Raw genomic sequence first — 25,590 nt, 5'->3', positions numbered from 1 at the left:
AGAATTTGACCCAAGGATGTTAGATCAAATTCAGAGGGGAGCAAGGAATGGCTATGGTAATGGTAACCCAAGGTTACCCCAGGTTACCCCAAGGTCTGTCACTGCAACATTCCAGCTCTCTGAAATCACAGAAGTTCAGGTTGGTCAGTCAGCCTTGCAGAATCTTAACATGTATGCAGCCTTTTGTCTTGGAACTTCAGTTCATGCCTGCATTACAAAGGAACTTCTCTGGAGAGGCTTTCAGCACAGTGCCTCGCATGGCAGGTCTCTGGAAAGACCAGCTCAACAAAGTGTGGAATTACTCTGGCTAGAGCTTGTGTACTGTGATGTTGCCCACTTCTGGTGTGTATGGAAGCAGGAAAGTGATCATGATTGCTTGCTAACACGTTCTCAAAGCCAAACTTTGTGTGCAAGGACAACCTCACTTAAGACCTCGAAGGCGCTGGGACCATTCTCTTAGCAAATTTACTGGCGTTGGGGGCTCAGAAGCTTCCTGGTCATGTTTAACAGGAGGAGGTGGTAGGGGTGTGTGTGTGTGTGTGTGTGTGTGTGTGTGTGTGTGTGTGTGTGTGTGTGTGTCCCAGCAGCCTGGCTCAGGGGCACAGCCTCCAAACAGTTCCAGCCCTTGCTTTTCCTGAAGGGAGACATGGGCCAGTTTCTCTGCAGCTAAAGGGAGCCCAGGCCTTCTGGTTTGAGGGGGAAGGCATCCAGCTGGAAGTTGAAGAGCAGGACTCCTGAAGACTCCATACCTGCTCTTTGAGACCGCAACTCACGTATTAGCTACTTCCCTCATTGCTGGGACATATATCCCACAAAATCAACTTAATGAAAGGTTTATTTGACACATGGTTTGAGGGTGCAGCCCACCATGGTGGAGAGGGAGGAAATGGGCTGCATCTTGGGTGTAGTCAGAAAGCAGGGAGGGATCAATGCTGCGTGCAGCTGCTCGACTGCCTTTCTGTGTTTTGTCAGTGACCCCGGGCTATGGCATAGTGCCATCCTCGCATGGGGTGGGCCTTCCTACTGTATCTTAATCTAGAAAAACCCGCACAGATGAGAGTTTCCATGGTGATTCTAAATCCAGTCAAGTTGATAATAAAGATTCGTCATCGCAGTTCTCAAAGCCATGACTCTACTGTGACTCTCCTGGCTTCTGGGCACTTAAATTGTCTCTTATGACTGAGTTGGTATAGATTGTGACCCAGGCTGAATTATACGCACTCCGTCTTGATTCTTTTTTTTTTAGTGTTTTTTTTTTTTTTTTTTTTTTTTAGTTTTTCGAGACAGGGTTTCTCTATGTAGCTTTGCACCTTTCCTGGAACTCACTCGGTAGCCCAGGCTGGCCTCGAACTCACAAAGATCCACCTGGCTCTGCCTCCCGAGTGCTGGGATTAAAGGCGTGCGCCACCACCGCCCGGCCCTTTATTGTACCCTTGTGTCCACATGGGTCCAGTAGAGAAACTTAGCCCTGCCCGAAGCTTCTCAGGTTCAGATCCTGTTCATCCTCTGTCTCTGCAGGTCCCGCAGCGGATGGCAGTAGCAGATGGAACCCCAGAGGACAGCAGCGGTGGCTCCCCAGGAGTCTGGGGTTCCTGGGGCCCCTGGTCTGCCTGCTCGCGCAGCTGCAGCGGTGGTGTGATGGAGCAGACGCGGCCCTGCCTGCCCAGCTCCTACCGTGGCCGCGGAGGCTCGCGGCCCAGTGGCCCTACGCTGCCCTTTGCTGGCCACGTTGTGTCCGCTGTTCGCACTTCAGTACCGCTGCATCGAAGCCGTGAGGAGCAACGGGCCCTGGTGGGCTCCGACGCCAGCCGCCCAGGCCCCACAGTGGTGCGAGGCAGCCGACACCCGCAGTCCCGGGGCCGAGAACCCTCAGAGAGAAGGTATGTGCATGTGCCATGGACCCTGTGTCTGTCCCTGCCTTGGACAACAATGAAGCCACTGCCTTCGTTGTGCAGAGTGGGAGGAATTCTTGCCTTCACCCCTTCTGTGCATAAATGTGCCTGTGGAGGCCAGTGGAGACCAAAGAACAGCATCTGGTGTGAGGCCAAGTCTACCCTTTGGTTTTTTGGAAAAAAAAAAAAAAAAGTCCCTTACTTGGCAGAAACTCACTGATTTGGTGAGGCTGACCAATCAGGAGCCTCCAGGATTCCACCTGTCTCCTCCTCCCCAGCTCCACCTGGCTTTGCTCCCCAACCCCTTAAGTGTGTTCCTAGGGATGGAAGTCAGGTCCTCCTCTTGCAGACAGTTGCTCTACTCACCGAGACACTTCCCCAGCCCCCACTTAGCTCCTGACTTATTTTTGCAGCCACTGCAGTAACCAAGGCCACTCCTATCCTGCTCTTTGATTGTAAAATTACTTTTAAAAGTGAAGGAAATTCTGAGAAGCCATTAGATGTCACACCTCAGGGAGACCTGTGAAGGTGGGAGAGGAGGAGGGGACCCTGTCTGCTGGCTGGACACAAGGTAGAGTCATATGAAAGGAGAAGCCTGCGTTGAGAAAACGCCACCATACAATCTGGCTGTATGGTGTTTTCTTAATTAGTGATTGATGGGGAGAGCCCAGCCTATTGTGGGTGGTGCTATCCCTGGGCAGGTGGTCCTGGGTTCTATAAGAAAACAGGCTGAGCAAGCCATGAGGAGCAAGCCAGTAAGCAGCACCCCTCCATGGCCTCTGCATCAGCTCCTGCCTCCAGGTTCTACCCCCAGGTTCCTGCCCTGCTTGAGTTCCTGCCCTCACTCCTTTTAATGATGAACTGTTACATGGAGTGGTGACTGAAACATGAACCCTTTCCTTCCCAAGTTGCTTTTGGTCATGGTGTTTCATCACAGCCGCAGTAATCCTAATTAAGACACCTGGGTGCCAAGATGGCACCACTGTGCTGCAGGGGATTAGAAGCCACTAGTCACAGGCTGTGTGGATTTAAAGACAGGACACAAGACACAGAGACTTGCTAAACAGTGTGGTCTCCTAAACAGACCTGGATAATCACAAGTTGTCCACGTTTTAGAGAAAGAATTCGGGATGCATTTCACATATGGTTAACAATGCCTGTAGGATGCGGCATAGCCTCCATGACCAAACACAGGATTGTTTCTGCAAGGAACCGTGAATGCCTCCACCAAATAGAATAACGATAAGACTCTAAATAGCCTAAACCAGTGAAGACCATGTTTCCTGCCCAGTGAGTATTGTCACCAAAACATAATAAAAAGGCAAAGACAAAAACTTGCTTTTCAGAACTCTTGATTTCCAAACCGAGGTGAAGTCATCCCTCGGGCTCATTGTGTGCCCATGGCATGCCGGGCGCTGCTCTTGCCGCTTCCTGCTGACATCTGAGACAGGCGCTAGGATTATTCTCCTCTTAGAGGCCAGGAGATAGAGGCTCGCTTGAGACAGGATGCTTTCCCCGGGCTCCAGAAGCAGTGGGCAAAGAGTCGGGATTCACATCAAGGTGGTGGTGGCTCTAAGGAGTTGATAAAGCAGGGATGATATGCTCAGTGTCTGGGGACTGAGGAGTTTGAGTGACAACCCAGAGTTGTAGAGCCAGCCAGTAAGGTGAAATCTGAAGGTGTTGCTGCATCAGACTCCCAGGTCCTTCCAGTACTCAGGTTTCTGTGGGCACCAGCTTTGGGGCTAGAAACCTGGGCCTGGGAGGGAGATCCTTGGAGAGAAAAGGGTTCTGCAGTTGAGCTTCTAGGAGATCTGCCTGGGGGTGCGGGCTCTGTGAGCCTCATGCCCAGGCTGCAGGCATTCAGCTGAGCATTTTGATAGCAGGGTACCTTGTCTCTTCTAACTTATTGACAAAGGGCCAGTTCCTGCTTACTGGGAGGTTCCTCCTCATTTTTACCATGCTCTTGTGAATTGACAGTTTCAGATGAAACAATCCAAATATTAGCTAGAAGGCCTGTGCTGCTGAAGAATGCTGGGCTCTTCCTGCTTGATGCAATCCACATTTGCTTATATTTATCAGTCATTAGGCGCTCGCACAGTATATCTAACCCCAAGGAGAAATGTCAGCATGTTCCGTGGAGAGTTGGCCGCTCTGTTCTCTGTTGTGGGTTTGAGATTTGAGGCGGAGGCTGTTGGTGTTTAGCTGCTTGTAAAAACTGTTAGGTTGCTGAGCCAAGCAACTGAGAACTTAATTGGAGCCATATAATAAATAGAACTATTCAACCTTCCTACAAATATTTATGCAGTATCCAGTGCATAAATAAAGGAGGGCCCTGGAACAGACACTACGGTGGATACAGACTGCTCTGTGGGACTGTAAGGTTCTTACTGGCAGGATGGAGCAGTTGTTTGCAAACTTACCATGTTCTTACTCCCCACCCTCCACCCGTGTGTGTGTGTGTGTGTGTGTGTGTGTGTGTGTGTGTGTGTGTGTGTATACGCCCGTGTGTGTGCTGGCTCCCCACATTCATGGACATGTGTGGAGGCCAGTGGTCAATGTCCAATGTTCTTCCTCAATTGCTTTCTACCTTGCTTTTCTTAGAAAGGTTCTCTCCCTGGACCTAGAACCTAGGACTTACTAAGAGACTGGCTACTGAGCCCCAGAGATCTCTTGTTTCTGTCCAACACCCCACCCACCCCACCCCACCCCAGCACTGAAGTTCCAGGTACACACTGCCATGTCTGGCTCTTTTAAATATGGGGTCTGAGGGGTGAAATACCAGTCCCTATGCTTGTGTGGCAAGCAATTTATTGACTGAGCAGTCTCCGCAGCCCAAGTTACTGCTTTTTAAGCATGAGAATCCTTTCTGCGAAGTCATTCTGAAATGGCAGCTCAGTTTGTACCCTGCATGGAAGCTGGCTTGCTCTGCAAAGCGCCTCAAGGCCAGTGCTGTAGAAAAGTGGATTCTAGACCCAGACAGTGCAGTGGTTTTCAGCCTTGCCTGGAGATTAGACTCCCCTGTCTTCCCACCTCTTTGGAAACCCCATCTGCACCATTTTCCAAACCTACCTCAGAATCTCTGGGCTCATCCTCAGACAGAGACAGTGCTCTAATCCAACCCAGTTTGGGAGCCACTGGTCTTGGAACATTGTATTTGTTTGGAAAGGAATATGGAAATTAAACTCGTCTTGCAGAACTTTCTAGTTTGGTAAGCATATACCACAATCTCTTGCAGTATGTATGTATGTATGTATGTGGAGAGTGTATAGCTTGTTTAAAAAGAGCTATAAGTCCCCACCCCCTCCTTATCTACTGGGGATCCAGTTTGCAGGTCAGTAGTATAGGGATAGACCCCAGAAGTTGAGAGCCACCACTCTGGAGGGCTAGAGGACATGTATGCCAATGTCATTCAGCATAGTGTGATGATACAGTAGCAGTCACAGTAATGGGGACCACATTGGACTCTGGCTCATGTACAGTGCATTTAACACACTTACACAGCTCCACTAGGCAGACACTATTCTTCACATTTTACACACAAGCCCACAGAAGCTCTGAAGAGTGTGGGAACTCACTCAAAACGACCCACATCAGAAGCAGCAGCTGGTCTGGCACACACAGGTCTAACAGAGTGCAGCCTGTGACTTATTTCCACTGTGGGTATTTTTGAAAGGGAGGCAGCTGATAACCAGCAGGTGTGGTCAGAGTAGCTGCTTAGAGAGCCGGCAGTCTTGAAAAGTGGAAGGAATTTCATAGCCAAGACTTACTCCAAGTGTCTCCCTCAGACTATCCAACTTCCTTCATCAGGAAACCCCTCTCGGCATCTAGTCCTAGGTACCAAAGGGGTTAAGAAAACCAAAAGCCACAGCCCATTTTCTGGGGGGTCCTTACACTGTGGTGGCAGAAGATGGGTAAGCCCTCTAGGTCCTGCGCATCCTGGATGATGGTAGAGGAGGGGACAGGAAGACTGCCCACAGCAATGGGGTTGAGCCGCCTGCTGCGAATAGAATTTATTTAATGAGCTCTGTCTGGGAGCGTTTTTGTTCTACTTGCTTCCATAGCAGGCCTTTCTAAGTGTTGTCACTCAAACACATGTGTGCACTGTATTCCGCTATACAGCCTCAAAGGGGGTGCTCCTGCTAGAGCTCTCCTATAGAGTTCGGGGTTCAAAGAGTTCCCTGACCCTCTATTGTCTCATCTCTCTTAAGAGGTTAAGAATGACAGTACTGATTGTGAGTTAATATTGATTACCAACTTGACAGCATCTAGAATCACCCAGGAGACAAGCCTGGGTGTGTCTGTAAGAGGTTTTCTAAATTATGATGAGTGAAGTGAGAAAATGTACCCTAACTGTGGGTAGCACCATTCCCTGGGCTGGCATCCTGGACTGAATGAAAAGAAGGGCACTGAACACCAGCGTCCATCTCTCCCTGCTTCCTGACTGTGCATGGCATGTGACCAGCCACCTCACACTCCTGCTGCCATACCTTGCCCGCCACAATGGTCTGCCTAAAGAACTGAGTTCATATCCCCAGCACCATATAAAAACCATACACGCCATATACATCTGTAACTCCAGCTCTGGGAGGCAGAGACAGGAGGAAGCTAGGAGCAGTCTAGCCCAACCTGTGAGCCTGCGAGCTTCAGGTCCAGTGAAAGAACATGTCTAGAGAAAGAGTGACTGAAGAAAGATATTATGACATCAACTTGTGGCTTCCACAAACAACTACATGGGTGAGCATGCCAGCATCCACTCATGCATACCCCCCCCACCACCACACACACACACACACACACACACACACACACACATTTGTGTGTGATGATAGTCAAGGACTTCATCGCTAAGCTACATCTCCAGCCCTGTTGTATATATTTGAACTCAGTTTTTTGATTGGAGGGGAAAAAAAGAGATGACAGAGTTTACATAATAACAAGCTTCCTTCCAGGCCATAGGCACTTATTTTAAGAAATTGTGGGGGATGTCTGTTCTTGTGAAAAGTGTCTTCAGTTCCATGGGTGTGGGGTGCTACACTGCTGTTTGCTCTGGCAGGACTCACCCCAATACCTTCCCCTCCTCTGCCATCCACTCCTTCCCCTTCGACCACTTGAGGGGCACAACCTTAGGGAGCGAGGAAGAGGCTGGCTGAATGCCTTTATGGAGTCCATTGGCTAAGACCCGAAGGTGGAACTCCCCCTGCCCAATGCCTCCTCAGACTGCCACTGCCCTGACTCAACAGCTCAGGAATGTCACTCTCTGTGGAAGACATTTCTGAACAAGTTGTAGGAAGGAGCAGAGGGTGGGGAGCCTGGGGTCTTGGCTGCACCCAGGTTGTGTTACCCAGATCTTCTCCTGGACTAGATCTCATTTCCTGTGAGGCTTCAGGTTTCCACCTGACCCACGGAGCCCTTTCCCCATCACCCCATCTTAGTCATCCTTAAGTATATAGCTCGGTGACAGTAAATGCATTCTTCTTGGTGGCCAATCACTACCATTCATCTCTGTAATTCATTTCATCTTCCCAGACAGACTCGAACCATTACCCAGTAATTCCCACTTTCTCCTTACACCAGCCTGGGCCCATACCATTTTATTTTCTGCCTCAACTCTTTTGACTGTCTTACTTAAATGGAGTCAGACAATATGTGTCATTTGTGATTGAATTGTTTCATTCAGCCTAATGTCTGCAAGGTTTATCCATGTTGTCATGGGGGCAGAACTCCCTTTCTTTTTAGGGTAGAATAATATTCTGATGCCTATATGTGCCTCGTCTTGTTTATTCATTCACCCATCAATGGACACTGGGGCTGCTTCCAGGTTTTAATGATTGTGAATAATGGCTGCCATAAGCACGAGTATACAAAGGTCTCTTCGTGGCTTCACTCTGGGTTCTTTTGAGTGGATGCCCAGAAGCAAGTTGGAATCACACTGTGTTTCTATTTTTCATTTTTGAATTGTATGTGTGGATGCATGAGCATCTGTCATGGCGTGTATGTGGAGGTCAGAGAACAACTTTTGGAAGTCAGTGTTCCCTTTCCTTCTACCGTGTGGGTCCCAGGGATTGAACCTGCGTCTTCAAGGCTTGGTGGCACTGAGCCCTCCCAGCAGCCCTCTAGTCTGTTTTTCTGAAGAACTGACACACTGCCCTACCCAGTGGTTGTCCCAGTTTATGTCCCCATAGCAGTACACAAGGGTTTGAGTTTCTCTGCATCCTGTCTGTGCATCTGTATGGAAGCCATCACAACAGTCCTGGAGGAGCATCTCATTGGGGTTTGGATTTATGTTTTTGTTTGTTTGTTTTTTTCATGCCTTTCTGGGCATTTATATATCTTCTTTGGAGAAGTGTCTCCTCGTGTCCTTGGAGAAACTTTCCTTTTGTAACAACAAAACCACCATGATGGTCTTGCCATTCTCAAAATGTTTGTTCAGTTCAGGTGACATCCCGAGCCAGACTCGATCCTCAGAGTCAAGAACACAGCCTCACAGACGCACCTTGTTGATGTTTAATAGTCAATTGATTTGTTTCCACAAAAACAGTATACAGAACAGCAGCCACTTCCCTGAAGACTTCAGGTCATTTTTGAGCACTCTGGTTGCCCAAGGGCCTGCTCTCAGCCTTCCCTCCCCGTGAGCTGCCTTCCTTATACTTGCCTTCATTGGCCTGTTGGTTTGACCACACCTGTTAGCCAGCTGGAATCCGGGAATGGGGCACTCAGTAGTTTTTCATCTCCTTCCCAGCAGGCACTGCGGATCTCAGCCTTTACGTCTTAGAGATAAGTATGTAGGTGTTCAGACATGTAATACCATCTGTAAAAAAATCACTCTCTCTTTCTCTTTCTCTCTCTCTCTCTCTCTCTCTCTCTCTCTCTCTCTCTCTCTCTGTGTGTGTGTGTGTGTGTGTGTGTGTGTGTGTGTGTGTGTGTGTGTGTTCCTTTGGATGTTTGGGACATAAAGAGGCTAAGAACCTTGGGCTTCCCAGAACTCCCCTGAGAAACAGAGCTCATTTCCTTTTGGAGATGCCCAGTCAGGTCAGAATGCCCTGATCCAGGCTCTACAGACAGACCTGAATTGCAGGGATGATTAATGGGCAGCTATCAATTACTGGTATTTTATTTTTACTTTATTATTTCATATGTTTGTGTGTGTGTGTGTGTGTGTGTGTGTGTGTGTGTGTGTGTGTGTGTGTGTGTGTATCCGTGTCTTACGGCATTTAATTAGGATCGCAAGAATGAACATGAGTAGGGGGTTGTGTACTCGAGCAAGGACAACTTACCTATGGCTACACCACTGGGAGATGTGACCCCAACACCCGCCGCCCCCGTTCCCAGCTGCTGTCGGTTCGGTTCACTGTCTAGCTCTTGGGGGCAGTGGGGCTTTAGGAGACCTTTCTCCATCCATGATTGGCATGTGGATGGCCCGGTCTTCAGCAGGTAGCCTCTGCTGCTGTGAGTTCATGGCTGCAACAGCTGTGCCGTCTTCAGCACAGCTGTGTAGTAGTGTTGCCATTTATAGGTCAACAGACTCCAAAGCCAGAGTCGGTGTCTACTTCAAGATCCTGGGGAAGAGGGATCAGGTTGAAACCCAAGTCTGCATGTCATTCCCACCCCACATTTGCCCTTCTAGAAGCCCTCTTTCTTCTTCTTACTCCTCCTCCTCTCCTTCCCCTCTCTATCCTCCCTCCCTTCCTTTCTTTTTTCTTTTTTTCTTTTTTTAAGTTTTTGAGACAGAGTCTCCCTGTGTATCCCTGTCTGTCCTGGAACTCACTCTGTAGACCAGGCTAACCTTCAACTTACAGAGATCTACCTGCCTCTGCCTCCCTAGTGCTGGGATTAAAGGCATGTGCTGTCACCATCTGGCAGAAAGCCCCTCCTTTCAACATTAATGGTAGCACCCATTAACTAGACTGATAAAGAAATATTACTGTGTGAAGTGGAAAGTGCAATTGTTTTCTAATATCTACCCTATTGCTTTTGTAACAGAGAAACTGCCTTTACCAGGAGCTCCAGAGCCTCTGAGGGAAGCCCAGAGGAAACACTGGCTAGCTAGCATGAAAAGATGGCTGTGCCAGGTCTTCACGTGTTTTAGTTTCACGTCTGTTGCTGTGGTAAAACACACTGTCAAAAGCAACTAAGGGAGACAGGGTGTGTTTGCTTGTGAATCCGAGTAATCCTCTGTTATTTCAGGGAAGTCAAGGCAGGAACTCGAGACAGCAAACTAATCACATCACATCCAGGAGGAGGGAAAGACGGCATGTACACCATGTTTACTGTTCAGCTACCTTTCTCTTACTCCAGGACACAACCAATGGTGACACCCACTTCAAGACAGTCCCCTACAGACATACCCCTCACGCCATCCTGATCTAAACAACTCCTCATTGAGACTCTCTTCCTAGGAGGTGATTCCAGGTTGTACCCAGCTGACAGTTAAAACTAAGAGTCACAAGGGGCTAGAGACATCTCTCCAGCTCAGTGGTTCAGAGCACTGGCTGCTCTTCCAGAGGACCTGGGTTCAATTCCCAGCATCTACATGGCAGCTCACAACTGTTTGTAACTCCAATTCCAGAAGATCCCACACCCTCACAAATACCAATGCACATAAAATAAAAATAAATATATCATTAAAACAAAACAACAAAAACCCTAATCATCACAATGTGGAAAGTGAATTGCTTTCAGGTCTTTCTCTGAATCTTAGGGCTCAATAGAGATGACCAGGCCATTGCTGTTGTGTGTCTTTTGTTTTCTTTTTATTCCATTACTTTCCTTTGTGCGTTTTCTGGGCATCGGGCACTATGCTAGACCCTGCAGCAATAGACAGGTGGAAGAGACATGACTCCCAAGGCCCTCCGTATCTTAAGAAGACACACCCCATGTTTGGTGATGTGTACGAGCAGAGGCTGTGGGAGTCCGCAGTGGGTCTAGTTCTTGGGCAGTCAAAGTGACTTCTTGGGAGAGAGCACTACTGAAGGATGACTTTGCATTCTTATTAGGTGGGAAAATGGGAAGGAACCAAAAAAGATTTGACACATGTGGAGCATGGACATGGCTTGGTGATGCAAGAGGAACACTTCAGCCTTCTGGTCCTCAAGAGGCTCTTGATGCTGGGGAAACAGGAAGCAAAAGCACACTTAGATGACTAAAGCCCAGAGAGGGGCAAGAGTGCCATTCAGAATGTGGGCTGAGGGACAAGAAGAACGAGAATGGAGGAACCAGGAAAGGCTTCCAGGAGGAGGTGACCAGTGAGCTGAACTTGGAAGAAAGTCTTTAGTACAACCTGCATGAAAAGGGTATTCCCCAAAGAGTAAACCCAAAGGGGGAGACCCAGAGGCATGAGTGAGCATGCCAGGCTCTAAGGTAGTAAAGGGCTTGTTGGGGCTAGAGTTTAGGCTGTAAATGAAATCTAGGCTAGCCTGGAGAAGTCCACAGCCTCCTTTTCAGAGGGGGACATTTCTATCCTGTGGGGGCTGAACTAGAAATCCTTTGAAAAAGACAAGCCCCCTGAACCCAGAAGGCCAACTGTTCCTCTCTTTAAAACAGGCTGTGTATCCACGTATGCATTTCATTTAAAGTTCTCCTTAGCGCCCTTGGGATCACAGTGTTATTCCTGCCTCCCACCATCTCATCCCCACCCATCTCAGGAAAGCAGGAGTTATTGGCCGAGGAGTCCAGGCTTGCTCCTTTAGTCCTGTAATGAATACATTCATTTCTGATGATGGTGTACCGCTCACCACAAACTTAATTGCTTAAAATAATGAAAATGATGAAAACAAATCATGAAAAAGAGCTCTTCAAGCCAGAAGTCCAAGATTGAGTTGCTGGCAAGACTATACTCCTTCTACAGCGGCAGGGAGGATTTTTCCTTCCTTTTCCAGCTTCCAGAGGCCAGCCCTCCCGTTATGGGCCTCCCTTTTGCTGCCTATCGGCTGGCTAGGGACCTTCTGCTACGCTCAGGTAAGAAGCATGGATGGGCAAGGAGAAGCTTGTCAGGTGCTGTTCTTTGGGAGGCTGTGTTTCCCGGTGTTGGGCAGCGGTGAGCTGTGGCAGTGGGTGGATGGGGGCAGTATCAGGTATGTAATGTACATTATATTGAGAAACCGTCATGTTCCATTGGAGCTCATGGAGATGGAAGATGTAGCTGAGTGTAGGAATGGGGTTACCACCCCACCAGCTTCAGACCCAAGCATGTTTATGTCAAGTGGCCTTCAAGACCCCTTCACTGGAGATGAGCTGCCACTCCCCACAAGCATGTGACAGGGAGGAGAGAACAACAGAAGAAAAGACATGTCCTCTTGGGAAGAAAGGTGTAAAAACCAGAGGACCGGGAAGTCCGCTGGGAGACTGTCTCCTAGGAATGACGGAAGCTTCACCCATGATACCTCAACAATATGGCTACCTAAATGAGATCTGAACAAGGCCAACACTAATTGACATCCTAGCATGGAAGGGGAAAATCTTAGGGGCTCTAACCCTAGACAAAACTACAGGCAGCTAAGAAATGCTGAGTTTTCCCCAGGGATGAGCCCCCTAATTGGTTATCCAATACCAATTGTTCAGTCTTGAAATCATATACATATAAGCAGCACTACATGAACTCAGTTGGTTTTATTTATCTATTTATGCATGTATGTACACATATATGTATATATAAATACATATATACATATGTACACACACAATTAAAAAGAGGCCATGAAGCCGGGCAGTGGTGGTGCACACCTTTAATCCCAACACTCGGGAGGCAGAGCCTGGTGGATCTCTGTGAGTTTGAGGCTAGCCTGGGCTACCAAGTGAGTTCCAGGAAAGGCACAAAGCTACACAGAGAAACCCTGTCTCGAAAAACCAAAAAAAAAAAGAGGCCATATGGGCTGGGGGCTCGTGGAAGGCATTGGAAGGAGGAAGGGGAGGGGGAATGATGTATTCATATTTTAATTTAAAGAATTTGATAAAAAAAAGACTTTGTACTAAAGCACATAAGAACTCACAGAGACTGGGTCAGCACACACAGGGCCTGTAAAGGTTTGAGTCAGATGGAGTCCAAGCACTGAGAGCAGAAGTGGACACAGCCCTCATTCATCCCTTACCCAGAAGCTAGCTCCAATTGAGATCCGCTTGCAAAGGAAAATTAGTTTTCCCCAATGGAATCTCCTTGGGTATTTTTTTTTTTTTTTGTCTTATAATGCTTTGTCTGGGCATTTTTTTAACCTTACAGGTGTCTCACTTACATATATTATGGTTTCCGGTTTTGTGTTTTTATGGGATTTTTGTATGTGCAAAGGTATGTATCTCTGTTCTATATGTGTTTCTTGTGCTTCTTCTTTGGCTCTTCCCCCACTCCCCCAGTTTATTTTGTCTTATTCTGACCTGTTTGTTTTTATTTTATCTTACTTATTATTACTATTTTTTACATACCTGTTCACTTTGTAATAAGAGAGAAAGAAAGGATGTGGATTTGGGTAGGTGGGGAGGTGGAAATTATCTGGAAGGAGTTGGGGGAGGGAACCATAATCAGAATATATTTTATGAAAAATATATTGAATATATATATTTGAAGCTGGGCAGTGGTGGCGCACACCTTTAATCTCAGCACTCGGGAGGCAGAGGCAGAGGCAGAGGCAGGCAGATCTCTGTGAGTTCGAGGCTAGTCTGGGCTACAGAGTGAGTTCTAGGACAGGCCATATATTTATATATATATATTTGAAAAATATTTTCTAGCAATTTTTTTTCAAGACAGGGTTTCTCTGTGTAGACCAGGCTAGCCTTGAACTTAGAGATCCACCTGCCTTTGCCCCCAGAGTGCTGGGATTAAAGGCATGTGCCACCACCACCCAGCATCCAATATATTTTTCTAAAAGCAATGGAAAAAAGCCTTTGTGCCCTTGAAAACAGCTAGAAGGTAAAAGCACCCCCAACACAGGTTCCTGTCATTTATCCTGTGATATGAAAATGGGAACAGTGGGAGAGACACACTGAAGGGTTAGCCTCAGCAAGCTCTGATGTGGGAGGCTCAGCCATGGAGAAGCAGCTTGCTTGGCAACTCCAGCTGACTGCCTCAATGGAATTAGTCTCTGCTAGATGTTTTGACCATCCAACTTGATGATGTTTGCTATCTGTCCATTTATCTCTTGCTATTTATTATTTTACTTCAGCTTGTGAAAGTAATAAACTCCCTTATTCAAAACTGAAAAGTATGGCCGTCATAGGTCACTCTCCAGACCATACAGCACAAAGTTATCATCCTTGTCCTGGCCTCCAGTAGAGCACCCCTTCACCCTACAATTAAAACAACTCTTCTGAAGGCCTGGAAGTTGGGATTCGTTAGCCCTTACCAGCAGCCTGTGTTACAGCTCTTGACCCTGGGTCTGAGCCCCTCATCCCTAGAGAACTGACCGCTCTCTGGTGACCAGCACCTGTAGGATCTCTTCTCCAGCTTCCTACAGCCTCGTTGCTTTCCCAGCAGAGCCTGCTCACTGCTCAGCTGTCCCTGCCACAGCTGCTCTGCGACGTCCACTGCTTCTTCCTCATGGTTCCTAGTTAGCCTCTTGCCTATTACTGCTGATAAGAGGCAAAGACCACTTGAAAAAGGCCCTTTATGAGGCTAATGTGGCTACACCAGTGGAGTCCACACAGGAGGAGTGTCTCTCGAAGCTCACAAGTGTTCCTGAGTCATAAAGAGGTGTTTGGACCAATCACAGCACACCTAACATGTTAATGAGGTTTTGTATTTGGGCCAATCATAGCCTTTCCTCCTCAGCCCCAGTCACAGGCTCGCTGTTAGGCAGCCAAGGAAATTACCTCCCCCTGTGGCTTAAGAAGAAATTATTTTAAGGTCACCTACAGTTCAGCAAGGCTTGTAATAGCAAAATATCCAGTATACACTGTTCCAAGTGGAAGTAACTGAGGCCGGGAGCTGGTGTAGTCAGCCACCATCCTTGTATGGTTCTCTGCTTATGTCCATGACATGTTCAGGATGGCTGGTGCCAGTATAATCGTAATTTAACTGGCTGTGTGACTAATGATCTTTTTACCCAAAGTAGCCAAAACAGCATGGAGAAGTCCACCAGCTTCCAATCAGGGAGTCAAATTGCCCCATCCCCCACCACCTTTGCCTATTTACAGGAAAATGAACGTGAGAAGGAGTGGTCACAATGAGAACTTACTATGGTTAACTCTAATAACGATCTTGAATAGATCTGAACGATTCTTAACATTTACATGCATTGTGCCCCACAGAGTGGTGGCTTTTCCTTCTTATTTCACCGTCGTTACAGCCTCACACTCTAGCCTGTTATTTCCTCCTCCTGTCCTTGACCTGTTTTCCCCCTTCTTATTCAGACCTGTGTGATTTCACTGAGCTATGCTGACAATCCAGAACAATTTTGTCCTAAGTTCTTAGGCTTAATCTCTATATTTTCACTGTCTTTTAAAGATATGTTTTGTTTTTTAGTTACATATGTATTTGTGTGTTAATGTGTGGGTATGTGCACATGCATGCAGGTACCTGCAGAAGCCAGAAGAGGCTGTCAGATCCTCTAGAGCTGGAGTTATAGGCAGTTGTGAGAAACCTGGCATGTGTTTGGGCTGGGATTTGAACTTGGGCCCTCTGGAGGGGCAGCAAACACTCTTAACCGCCAAGACATCATTGTACCCTGTTGGCTTAATCTTAACTGCAAAGTCCCTTTGCCATGTAAAGTAACATTGACAGGTTGATAGAAATCCTTGAGGCTGACACTAGCCAGCCTACTGTTAGACTAGAATACCTCAAGATCTTTAGGATTTCCAAATGGTAGAAAAATTCTGTGCAAGTTGGACAACCTACCACCCCTCTACAGCATCCCTGGTTGTTGTTTGTGGAATTAGGTGATATTTCTCAGAAAAACAAAGAGGGAAACCACACATTCCCCACCCTACCCTTAAGTGTTTTTATTCCAGCGTGTGGTATTAATTAGGAATGGTTATAATAATGAAGTTAAGACATGCCCCAGGCAGCTGGTGTGGCGTCCACAGCTCTGCATCCCAAAGCCATAGCTGTTCCTAGTTCTCACAAATGCTTCGGGTCTGGGGAAGTCACCTCTCATTTCTCTGGGCCTTTGTTTCCACATTGGTGAAGTAAAATGGTTTTGTCATGAAGGGCTTTTATGTGTTACAGTGGTAGGCTGTTGTATTTGTTTATGACAGGGTCTCATGCAGCCCAGGGTGGCCCTAAGCTCACTATGTAGCTGAGGATGCCCTTCCCTTTGATCCCCACAGGGCTGGGGATCAAAACTTGAGTTTATGCATGCTAAGCAAGTGTTTCACTACCAGCTGAGTTACAGCCCCTAACACCAGTTACTGTTTTAAATAATACTACCCTTGCTTTCGCCATCCAGTATAATTGGAAGAGAAGGCGGCTGGGAGATTCAGCTCGTAGGCATGTTTTCAAGCATGCTTCTGGAACATTTAACAGTTTCTTTTTCTCCTGTCTATGCATTGGTGTTACAATTCCTCAAAGCCGTGTCTTCAGACTTCTGTCTCGTCCTATGGATTCTTAAGTGTCACTCACTTCCACTGGTCTGGGGCGGGGGGCTGCGGGTTTCAGGCTTTCTGTATTAGAAGGACTCCCATTTCTTACCTTGTTGAAGTTCTTGGAGCTGGGAGTCATTAGGTCCCACTTCCTGTCTCAGATTCATCATTGGCTGATGGCAAGACCTAGGGGAATTGCTTAATGTAATCTATAAAACATGGATAATTGCATGTCCTCTGTCCACCACACGGGTGTGTCAAAGGGGGGAGGGGAGTCAAATGAGGTAACAGCTGTAAAAGTTCTTCACAAAATATAAAACTGCTCAAAACAACATAATGTAGCTATTTTAATATCATTAAGCAGATAGTCTTTGGGAGTTGTTCTGTAACTTCTTATATGTATGTGTTTAAGCATGCTCATGTACATGTGTATTTATATGCATGTGCTTGTGTGTTATGTGTGTGCATTTTTTAAAATTTTATTATTTATGTGTATGAGTGTGTGTGTATGTGCGCACGCATGTGCGCGCTCACGTGCTCAAGTACTAAGCTTCATTAGTTTTCAAACAGGACAGATAGGAGCACATCTCCATCACAGGTTCTCTTGTCCCTTCCCACCTCGCCCTGACCCAGCTCTGGCTGCGGGTAGCAATCCTCTGTTTTCCTGGTCCTCCTTTCCACCCACTCAGTCGTAAGCCATTCACATTTTCCCATTATTAACTCGGGAATAATATGTTATTTCTGTCCTAGGGCTCCAGGAGCTGAGGGCTCCCTTCATGTTGGAGAGGAAGAGCTGCTGTGAGGCACTCTGGTTTCCCGGCCGTTCCTAGACACCTAGGCAGCTTCGTTACTTGGTTTAGGAGTGAGGTGAGGCTGAGGGAGTCTTTTAGAAACCGTGTGGTAAGGGGAAGAGAAGCATAAAGCCCTGTCTGTGTTTCTTTTTGGAAAGCCATCTTTGACCACACCAGGAAGACAAGGAGAAAGCGGGTCCACGTGTTTGTCGTGCAAGCTCTGTGTCCTGGTTTTGTTGTTGTCTTTCTTGCTCTTCCAAGGTTTGTTTCTGTCCCTTGTGAGTCAGGAATACAACGTGGCCCTTGAGTTGACAAGAAGTTACCTGTGGATGCTAAGCAGATAAGCGCTTGAATGCGCCTTGGTTTCTGGATGCCGAACCTTAGTCCTCAGTCTGTCGCAGGGCTGGACTCGCCTCTGTGTACATTGCCGCCTGTAGGTTAGGGAAGATTGGAGCCAGATCGTGAGGTCTTGGTTACTCTGATCTTAGACAAGCCTCCAAAGAGCCCTTGTTCACTCCTCGTGGCATTTTGGTAAGTGTCAGAATTATTCCATTAGTTATCAGAACAAAGATCACATTCGCTGTTGTGCGAATTGAATCCTCTCCAAGCCATTCAGAACTGATTCAAGAAGAGGGAGAGAGACAGCAGGCCATAGAAAAAGCCTGCCTACAATATTTGTGATCCGGAGGGTGGGGATCCTGGCTTAGAATGTGGAATCCTGGGGCTTCAGGGCATGCCTAGTGGTGGCCTCAATTGCCTACATTAAGGACGGAGGGGAATTTCCTGTGTGAGTAACTGGCGTTTCCTTCACTGGCGCTGCTTGCTGGAGCCTGCACATTCTGCTGAATCTGTCGTAGTAGTGACGATCATTTATGTGCATTACTTCAATCTTGGCCACCCCCAAGACACTGTGCTGAATTAAAGATGGCCACACTGTCTTGCCATGGTGTAGGGCAGGGTGGGACTTCAGTGAAGAGGTCTTGACCCTGGGGAACTTGCTCTTCCCACTGCAGAGCTCACAGTGTGCATGCAGGGGACATGACCACAGGAGAGGCATGAAGAGCGGCCGCTGTAACTGTATTGCCCAGCCTTCTGTTGGTGCTCGGAATAAAGTGCTCACAGCCCTTTGGCAGCCCTGGGTCTTTCAGGTCCTTGCTTTCTTATCGACCTCACAGGCCTTCCCCTGCACGTAGAGGTCTTTGTCTTATTTCCATTAACAACAAGAAGCAGAACACTTTTCCTAGAGTGGTAGTTTCCTCTGCACAGGAGGCTGAATAACCCTCCCTCCCCCTCCAAGGCTCTCAGTCCCTAATCCCTAGAGTCTATAAATGCTTCCTTATTCGAAAAACAGTCTTTGCAGATATGATTAATTTAAGCATCTTGAGATGAGGAGATGATCCTGGATTATGCAGGAGGTCCTTTTTTTTCAGTTTTACAATTAATATTTTAAGTCAGCATACAAAGCAATGGGTTTCATTACCACATGTTCATACACATATGTCAATATATTCTGACCTTAATAGGAAAGGAATCGATTGTAATGGTCGGGGGAGAGAGGGTAGCAGAATACACGTGTCTTCAAAGTAGATGTCACATTTGAGTGGGCAAAGGGACTGGCAGGAGGGGAGTGAGCAGGAAAAGGAAGGACAGCGTGGGGAGGGGACTTAAATGCAACCTTGAGTCTTTATCAGAATGGGCAGATAGGGTTTGATAAGCACATATAGAGGACAAGTGATATGGAGGCAGAATTGAAGATGCTGCTCTTAAAGACTGAAGGGACGTGGTCATGAGCTAAGGATTGCTGTCAGTCACCGGGTGCTGGAGGAGATAACACATGGGTAAGTTATGTGTTGTATAGTGGTGGGGATGCAGTACAGGAAATGTGTTTTTAGGTTTTGTTGCTGTGTGGGCATTGTGGAGTCTGTTACGCAAACTAGGCCGGCTCTGTCAGCGGGTGATAGGACCTTATGTAATCACTGTTGTGTGTCCTTTACTGGAGACACCATGTGGCTCAGGATTGTGGTCCAGAGGGATCAAGGTCCTGTGGACCCCTGGCTTTCAGTGAGCAATGGTGACTTCAAGTGTATCGTCTCCGGGCCTATGAGGGGTAGTCACTGATTTTGTGGGAGTTTTCCCGAGTGGCTAAGGAAGCCAGTTCACCATCCGAGGCTCTGGCTTAACTTTACGGTGCTCATGTCCAAACCTAAACGCTCACATTGTCCCTCCCTCTTTTTATAGTATGAGAAGCATTCTGTGCTTAGATAGATGCTTGACAAGCCCTGAGTCCCAGAGCATGCTTGTATGTGTGAGAGAGAAAGAGAGAGAGATTTCTGCTTTCCCAGCATTAGAATTATAAACACCATGCCTTTGAGGGGGTGGTATTTGTTTGTTTGTTTTTAATGTGGGTTCCAGGCTTGGATCCAGGTGCCTGAGTTGGTAAGGCAAGCCCATTACTAACCAAGCTATCTCCTCAGTCCAAGCCCCTGTTCTTAACTACTGAGATTCTCTGCCTGCTCCGGACTCTGCTGCAGCTGCCTGGTCCAGGCCAGGCCAACCCCCCCTGGGGCCTGTGTTTTGCTTTCCAGGCTCACAATATTTTCTTCAATCTCTCATGAGCCTTGTCCTTGTAGAAACATCTGATCTTCATGGGCCCCTGTGGATGCAGCAGCAATGGGCAGACATTTCCCTATTCCTCAACAAGGGTAGCATATAGTCCATTTCATTCTAGTGCTGAAGATATTTTCTTTCTGGCTTTGGGAGAAACATGGCTTTTTGTTTTGTTTTGTTTTCTAGTAATTTCTCATTCTAAGTCGCCTGTGTCCATCATCTGCTATGAATGTGAACTTGGCATTTAAAAACTGTATCATTTGCAGTTGTCTATGTTCCTTAAGAGCTTATCGGTCATCCATTCAATAAGATTCATTAATAAAATAAATGATATCTGTGCACCACAGCATTGCCAGCTTGGCAGGCTGTGTAATGTCCTCTAGCCTCAGTTTCCTCTTTTAAAAGGAGAGACATAGCCGGGCGGTGGTGGCGCACGCCTTTAATCCCAGCACTCAGGAGGCAGAGCCAGGCGGATCTCTGTGAGTTCGAGGCCAGCCTGGTCTCCAAAGCGAGTTCCAGGAAAGGCGCAAAGCTACACAGAGAAACCCTGTCTCGAAAAAAACCAAAAAAAAAAAAAAAAAAAAAAGGAGAGACATGATCTGTTTTACTGTTTGCATTGGTGTTAAGTGGTGGTCACATGCAGAAAGCCCTGGCAGGTGTTTGACATGACAGCTATTTGAATACCACATATGTTATTTAAATGTACTGTGCTAAACATTTTTAGAGATCAGGTAAAACTCTAGGGAGAATCTCTGTATCCTTCACTGAACTAAGAGTAATAGATGTACCCTTAAATTAAAGGGAGTCCTTTAATGCAAGGAAGATTCACAATTATGTGTGATTTCCCCCCCCCCCATTTCTAATGAAGAAAAGGATGGAGTGATATATGGTAATTGGACCCATAGAAAATGGTGTAAGGGGCTGGGGAATTGGCTCAGTTGGTGAAGTGGTTGCCTTGCAAGCATGAAGTTCTGGGTCCAAGCCCCAGAAGCCATGTGAAAATGCTGTTTGTGATGGTGAGCACTTGTCGTCATAGGGACAGGAGAGGGAGCGGAGATGGGAGGGTCTCTGGGGATCACTGGTGAGTCAGCTTAGCCTGGCAGCTCTGGGGCAGAAAGAGATCCTAATGCATAGAAAGAAGGCAAGGGGAGGAATGAATGATAGTCAAGTTTGTCCTCTGACCTCCACACACATAAACACACATGTGCACCTGCACACACACATGCATATACACATACATGCACACATGTACACATACTGGTCCATGTACACATGCACACACATGCACACATACATGTCCATGTACACACACACACACACACACACACACACACACACACACACACACAGTAGCATACTAATATACAAATTCCGAGTGGAAGAGACTGATCCAGAATCCAAGGGAAACAGCATTGCTTCCTCTGCCTGTCACATAAAAGATACTCAGAAACCATAATTCATGTTAGAATCATTATCATTATTGTGTTAATGAATTCAGCAGAACTTGCAGAAAATCAATCTTAAGTTTTCGTCAGGCCGCAGAGGGTCAGCCGCAGAGGCAAGGGGCACTGTTTCAGAGGCCCCCGGGGGAGAGGGGTTAGGAGCCAATGTTCACTCCGCATCTGCCCTGGCCAGGCCCTTTGCCCCGCAGGTAATCCCATTCAGTTCCTCTTAAACCCTTGTAGTCCCAAGAGCCGCCGAAGCTCAGATTACAGCCCACATTGGCAGCAGCTTGCACTCCCAAGAGGTCTTCTCTTACTCATACCAGAAGAATGAAAGCATTTACTGTTCTTTTAGGCAAAGCCGTTCTGTAGCTCTCAGTGCCATGTTTGGCTCTCAGCCTCTGCTGTGGTCCCCACATTGAGGTCAGAGGCTCTGTCTTTAACCTTCAGAGCAGTGCCGTCTTCATGGGAACCACCACTGGGGAGTAGCCACTGCAGCCCTGGCTTGTGCTCAGCACTTCCTGGGAGTGATTTCACCGAGTCTGTACACTAGCCAGAAGGAACAGGCATGGTTGTCTCTCTTTAGCTGCTGGAGAGAGGAGCCATGCAGGGGCTTACCCGTGGTGTCACAGGTCATGAGGGGCCTAGCCAGCCAGGCTGATGGAAAATCTGGGGTCTTCCTGCATCCTCCCATGTTACCACCTCTAGTGGTAACACTAGAAAAGTTAAACTCCCCCCCCCCCCCCCCCCCGTCCCTTACACCACCTTCAGGGATGCCTTGCTGGTCAGAATGTAGGGTGTGAAAACCGTCTTTGCTTGAATGCCTCTCTCTCAGAGCTCCACTGGTTCACTTCTGCTTTTGTGAAGATCCCAGAGGAGGCCTCTTCCTCTGATCCAAGTGATTTACCCGGTGGGAGGACACGCTGTCTTGCCCTCTTGGGTGCCCGTGTGGAATGAATGACCCGTTTGGCTCCAATTGCCATCTTGGCTGCTGTTTGACCTTTGGCTGTTCTGCTGTATGGGAGCTGGTTTTCCCTAGTGCCCATTCGCCTGTCCTTATTTCTTCCCTTTGGGTCACGTTGAATAACACACCTCCAGAGCTGTCCTGGCAGCCCAGGGCCCCCCAGGTACACAGCACAGGTGAGCATAGTGGGTGACTTGCCCTTGGGGACATAGCTGATTTTGCAGTGTGATTCTAGAAAAGAAGATGCTTGAAGACAATGTCTGGAGTGGGAGTTGAAGTCTTCTCCAGGGCTTCTTCCCAGGAGGACCAGGTCTGTTCTGAAGGTTGTTGCTTTGGTTTATTTTGGAGGGTGGTAGTGTGCAGGTACCACCCTGTGAATGTCACCTACTCAGCGGCAGTGGAGAGGTCACCAAGGATAATGTCTTCTTAAAGCTTGGCTTCCTCATGAAAAAAAAAAAAAGAGGCCTTTTAAACTCCTAGTCCTGTGACTAGAGAGATGCTCAGCAGTTAAGAGTGCTTGTTGATCTTCCGGGGGACCTTAGTTCAGGTCCCAGCACCCATGTTAGGTGGCTCTCAACTGTCAGTAACTCCAGCTTCGGGGTAGGGTATCCAGTGCCCTCCTTCATCCTCTTCGGGTACCCGCACACTTGTGCCATGCACACATACACAAAGACAAATGTACACATACATAAACATCAATAAGATCTGAACACATAATAAAAAGATAAACCTGGAGTCGCCCCAGAACCACCTTTCATCCACTTCTGTTGCCTGTGCTCCTTGACTCCTGACTTCTGGGAGCATCCCCGAATGCCCCTGTGGAACAGCTTTCCTTTACCTTGAGGGAGACGCACTCATCACACCACAAGTCCCTCCCTCTCCCTGCCTACACAGTGTTGGGGGGAGGGGGTCCCTTCTTTCATCAGGCTCAGAGGCAGCCTGTCAGTTGTCTGTCTTTTACCCCTCGTCTTAACCAGTCGTGGGGAACAGAGGCAGATCTGGTCAAGCCCTCATCATGTGTTTGCTACACAGTAGTCAGCCCGGAAAGCCATGGTTTTCACTGTCTTCATTTTTATTGCCCAGCCCCGCCCTGGCAGGAGCTACAGTCTTCTGAACTTCTAAAAGGACATCTGCACTCAACCCAAACCATTTGCTTGAAGCCGCTTTGAACCCTGGCTGTGCGTGATCTCTTTTCCCCTTTGGCAGGTGGTGGAACAGGAACAGAGCTTCAGGGAGAAGAAGCCTCTTCCAACCCTCGGCCGCAAACCCCTTCCTGCCCAGCTTGCTTCAGATAACAGCTTTGGAACACATATGTTTCTGGTCCTTGGTTCTACGCCCTCTTAATCCCTCCCTATAATTTGGAGCTCTGAGAACTTTGCAGATAGCCACTGGCCACTAGTCTAATTTTGTTAGCTCTTTTTCCTTCCACATAGGGGCTTGGGGTTGCTTTGACTGGTTTATTGGAACACAGAGCCATTGGTCTCTGTGAATTAGCCTAGAGCCATGGGCTTTATTGGCCCATTGGTTAGAAATGTTGGGCATTTAAGCAAATGCATGGTATATCAAGTTGAGGTAGGACTAAGCTCCTCCCCTTGTATTAAGGCTGAGCAAGGCAACCCAGTATGAGGAATAGATTCCTGGAAGCCAGCCAAAGAGTCAGGGACAGGCCCTGCTCCCACAACTAGGAGCCCACAAGTAGATCAAGCTATACAATTGCCACACTTACATAGAGGGCCTGGGTCGGTCCCATGGAGGGTCCCTAGCTGTTGGTCCAGATTCTGTGAGCTCCTGTGAGCCCAAGTTAGTTGTTTCTGTGGGTTCTCTTGTGATGACCTTGACACCCCACACCCCACCCCACACCCACTCCCACCCCCCACCCCCCGCCCCCGGCTCGGTTTTTGATTTAGAATCTTTCTGGGAGTACTCACCTTCTCTGCTGTGGACTACATTTCAGAAGAAAGTTTTGGCTTCTGATATTCCCACCCCAGCTTTGGGGTGTCCATAAGTGGATATTTTATGTCCCTTCTCAAGACATCTGCATATACAAGGATTAAGATTCCTCACTGAGTTCTCCCTTTGACACTACATCAGGGCAGTTCTGCCGGGAGACATCTGCTTCCACTTCCACACTGAGATAAATGGTGGGGTTTGTAGATGAAGTGTGAAAACAATTGAGTGTGTTACATATTGCCTTCATGTATTGTAAGCCCGTGTGTGTGTGTGTGTGTGTGTGTGTGTGTGTGTGTGTGTGTGTGTAGTGTGAAGAGGCAATGGCAGTACCCAAGAGTAGGAAATCAAGTGAGTCTCTCTCTAGTCCATCCTCTTAGGCTTTGTGCCCAGAAGAAATCAATATTCCATTTAAACTTTTTAATTATTATTTTATGTGTATGAGTGTTTTACCTTCATGTATGTACCACACGCATGCAAGTGCCTGGAGAGGCCAGAAGATGGCGTTGGATCCCCTGGAACTGGTGTGTCATGTTTGTGAGCTGCCATGTGGGTGCTGAGAATCAAACCTGGGTCCTCTTCCTCTGGAAGAGCAACAAGGACTCTTAACTGCTGAGTCACCTCTCCAGCCTCCCAAGTGTTCTGTTTTTATTGGCTCTGAAATGTAACTTGGGCATGCATGCATTTACTGTATGTGTTCCACCTCCACACACAGGAACAGGGGCCCCTTAATGTCCCGAGTTTAGTGTGTTCTGTTCCTGTTCACTTTACTGTATTTTGGAGAGCTGCTTCTGTGTATGGGCACCTCCCTGCCTTGCCCTTCAGATGTCTTCCTCATTACTCCAGTATCTGAATGTATCATAACACAGCTGGCTCTGGATCCCCCTGTTGAAGGGCATATGGACTGTGTGTGCTTCGGGTTTGTGATCCACAGTTGCAATTCAGGTAGCGACATGGCTTACTACCATGTCCTAGGCAGCTGCCATGCTGGTAACAGACTTTCCCCAAAGCATATGGTTCTCTCTGTACTCACCCAGGAATGCAGCCTCTTACTGATCTCTGGTTATTGCCCTTCAGTTCCTCTCTTGGTTGCCTGCTACACAGGCTCATGCTCTCCTTGAGGGTGGAAGGATGATTCGAAGGCCCTAACCCTTCTCCATTGCCTGTGGTAGAAGCTGTACTTCTGCCCTCTGCAGCCTAGATGTTGGCTCTTCACCAACACAGCCCACACCTAAAGTTTCTTTCCCCCTCGTGATCATTTTACTTTGTTTCAAGACAGGTTCTCCTTGAACTCACTACTGTAGCACAGGCTGGCCTTGAACTTCCAGTAGTAATCCTGTTACAGCCTCCTGAGTGCTGGGTTGACAGGCATATGCCACCGTGCCCCATTTGCGGTATCTGGCTCTTTTTCTGGTGTTATGGTCCTCAGTCTCATTCTGGAAATG

The 25,590-nt window shown here is 47.7% G+C and overlaps 1 protein-coding gene across 1 annotated transcript in view; it reads left to right on the top strand.

Moving 5' to 3' along the window:
- Thsd4 (thrombospondin type 1 domain containing 4) overlaps nucleotides 1-25,590 on the top strand; it is a 584,444-nt gene that overhangs the window by 94,103 nt on the left and 464,751 nt on the right. The window contains exon 4 of the mRNA XM_052762797.1: nucleotides 1,519-1,880. Coding sequence (XP_052618757.1) covers nucleotides 1,519-1,880 — 362 coding nt within the window. The remainder of the gene's footprint in view (nucleotides 1-1,518; nucleotides 1,881-25,590) is intronic.

The sequence above is a fragment of the Peromyscus californicus genome, unplaced genomic scaffold (genome assembly GCF_007827085.1).
Source record: "Peromyscus californicus insignis strain IS unplaced genomic scaffold, ASM782708v3 Scaffold_11__1_contigs__length_118956290, whole genome shotgun sequence".
Classification (NCBI taxonomy): domain Eukaryota; kingdom Metazoa; phylum Chordata; class Mammalia; order Rodentia; family Cricetidae; genus Peromyscus; species Peromyscus californicus.
This window is presented reverse-complemented; position numbering and strand designations above follow the sequence as displayed.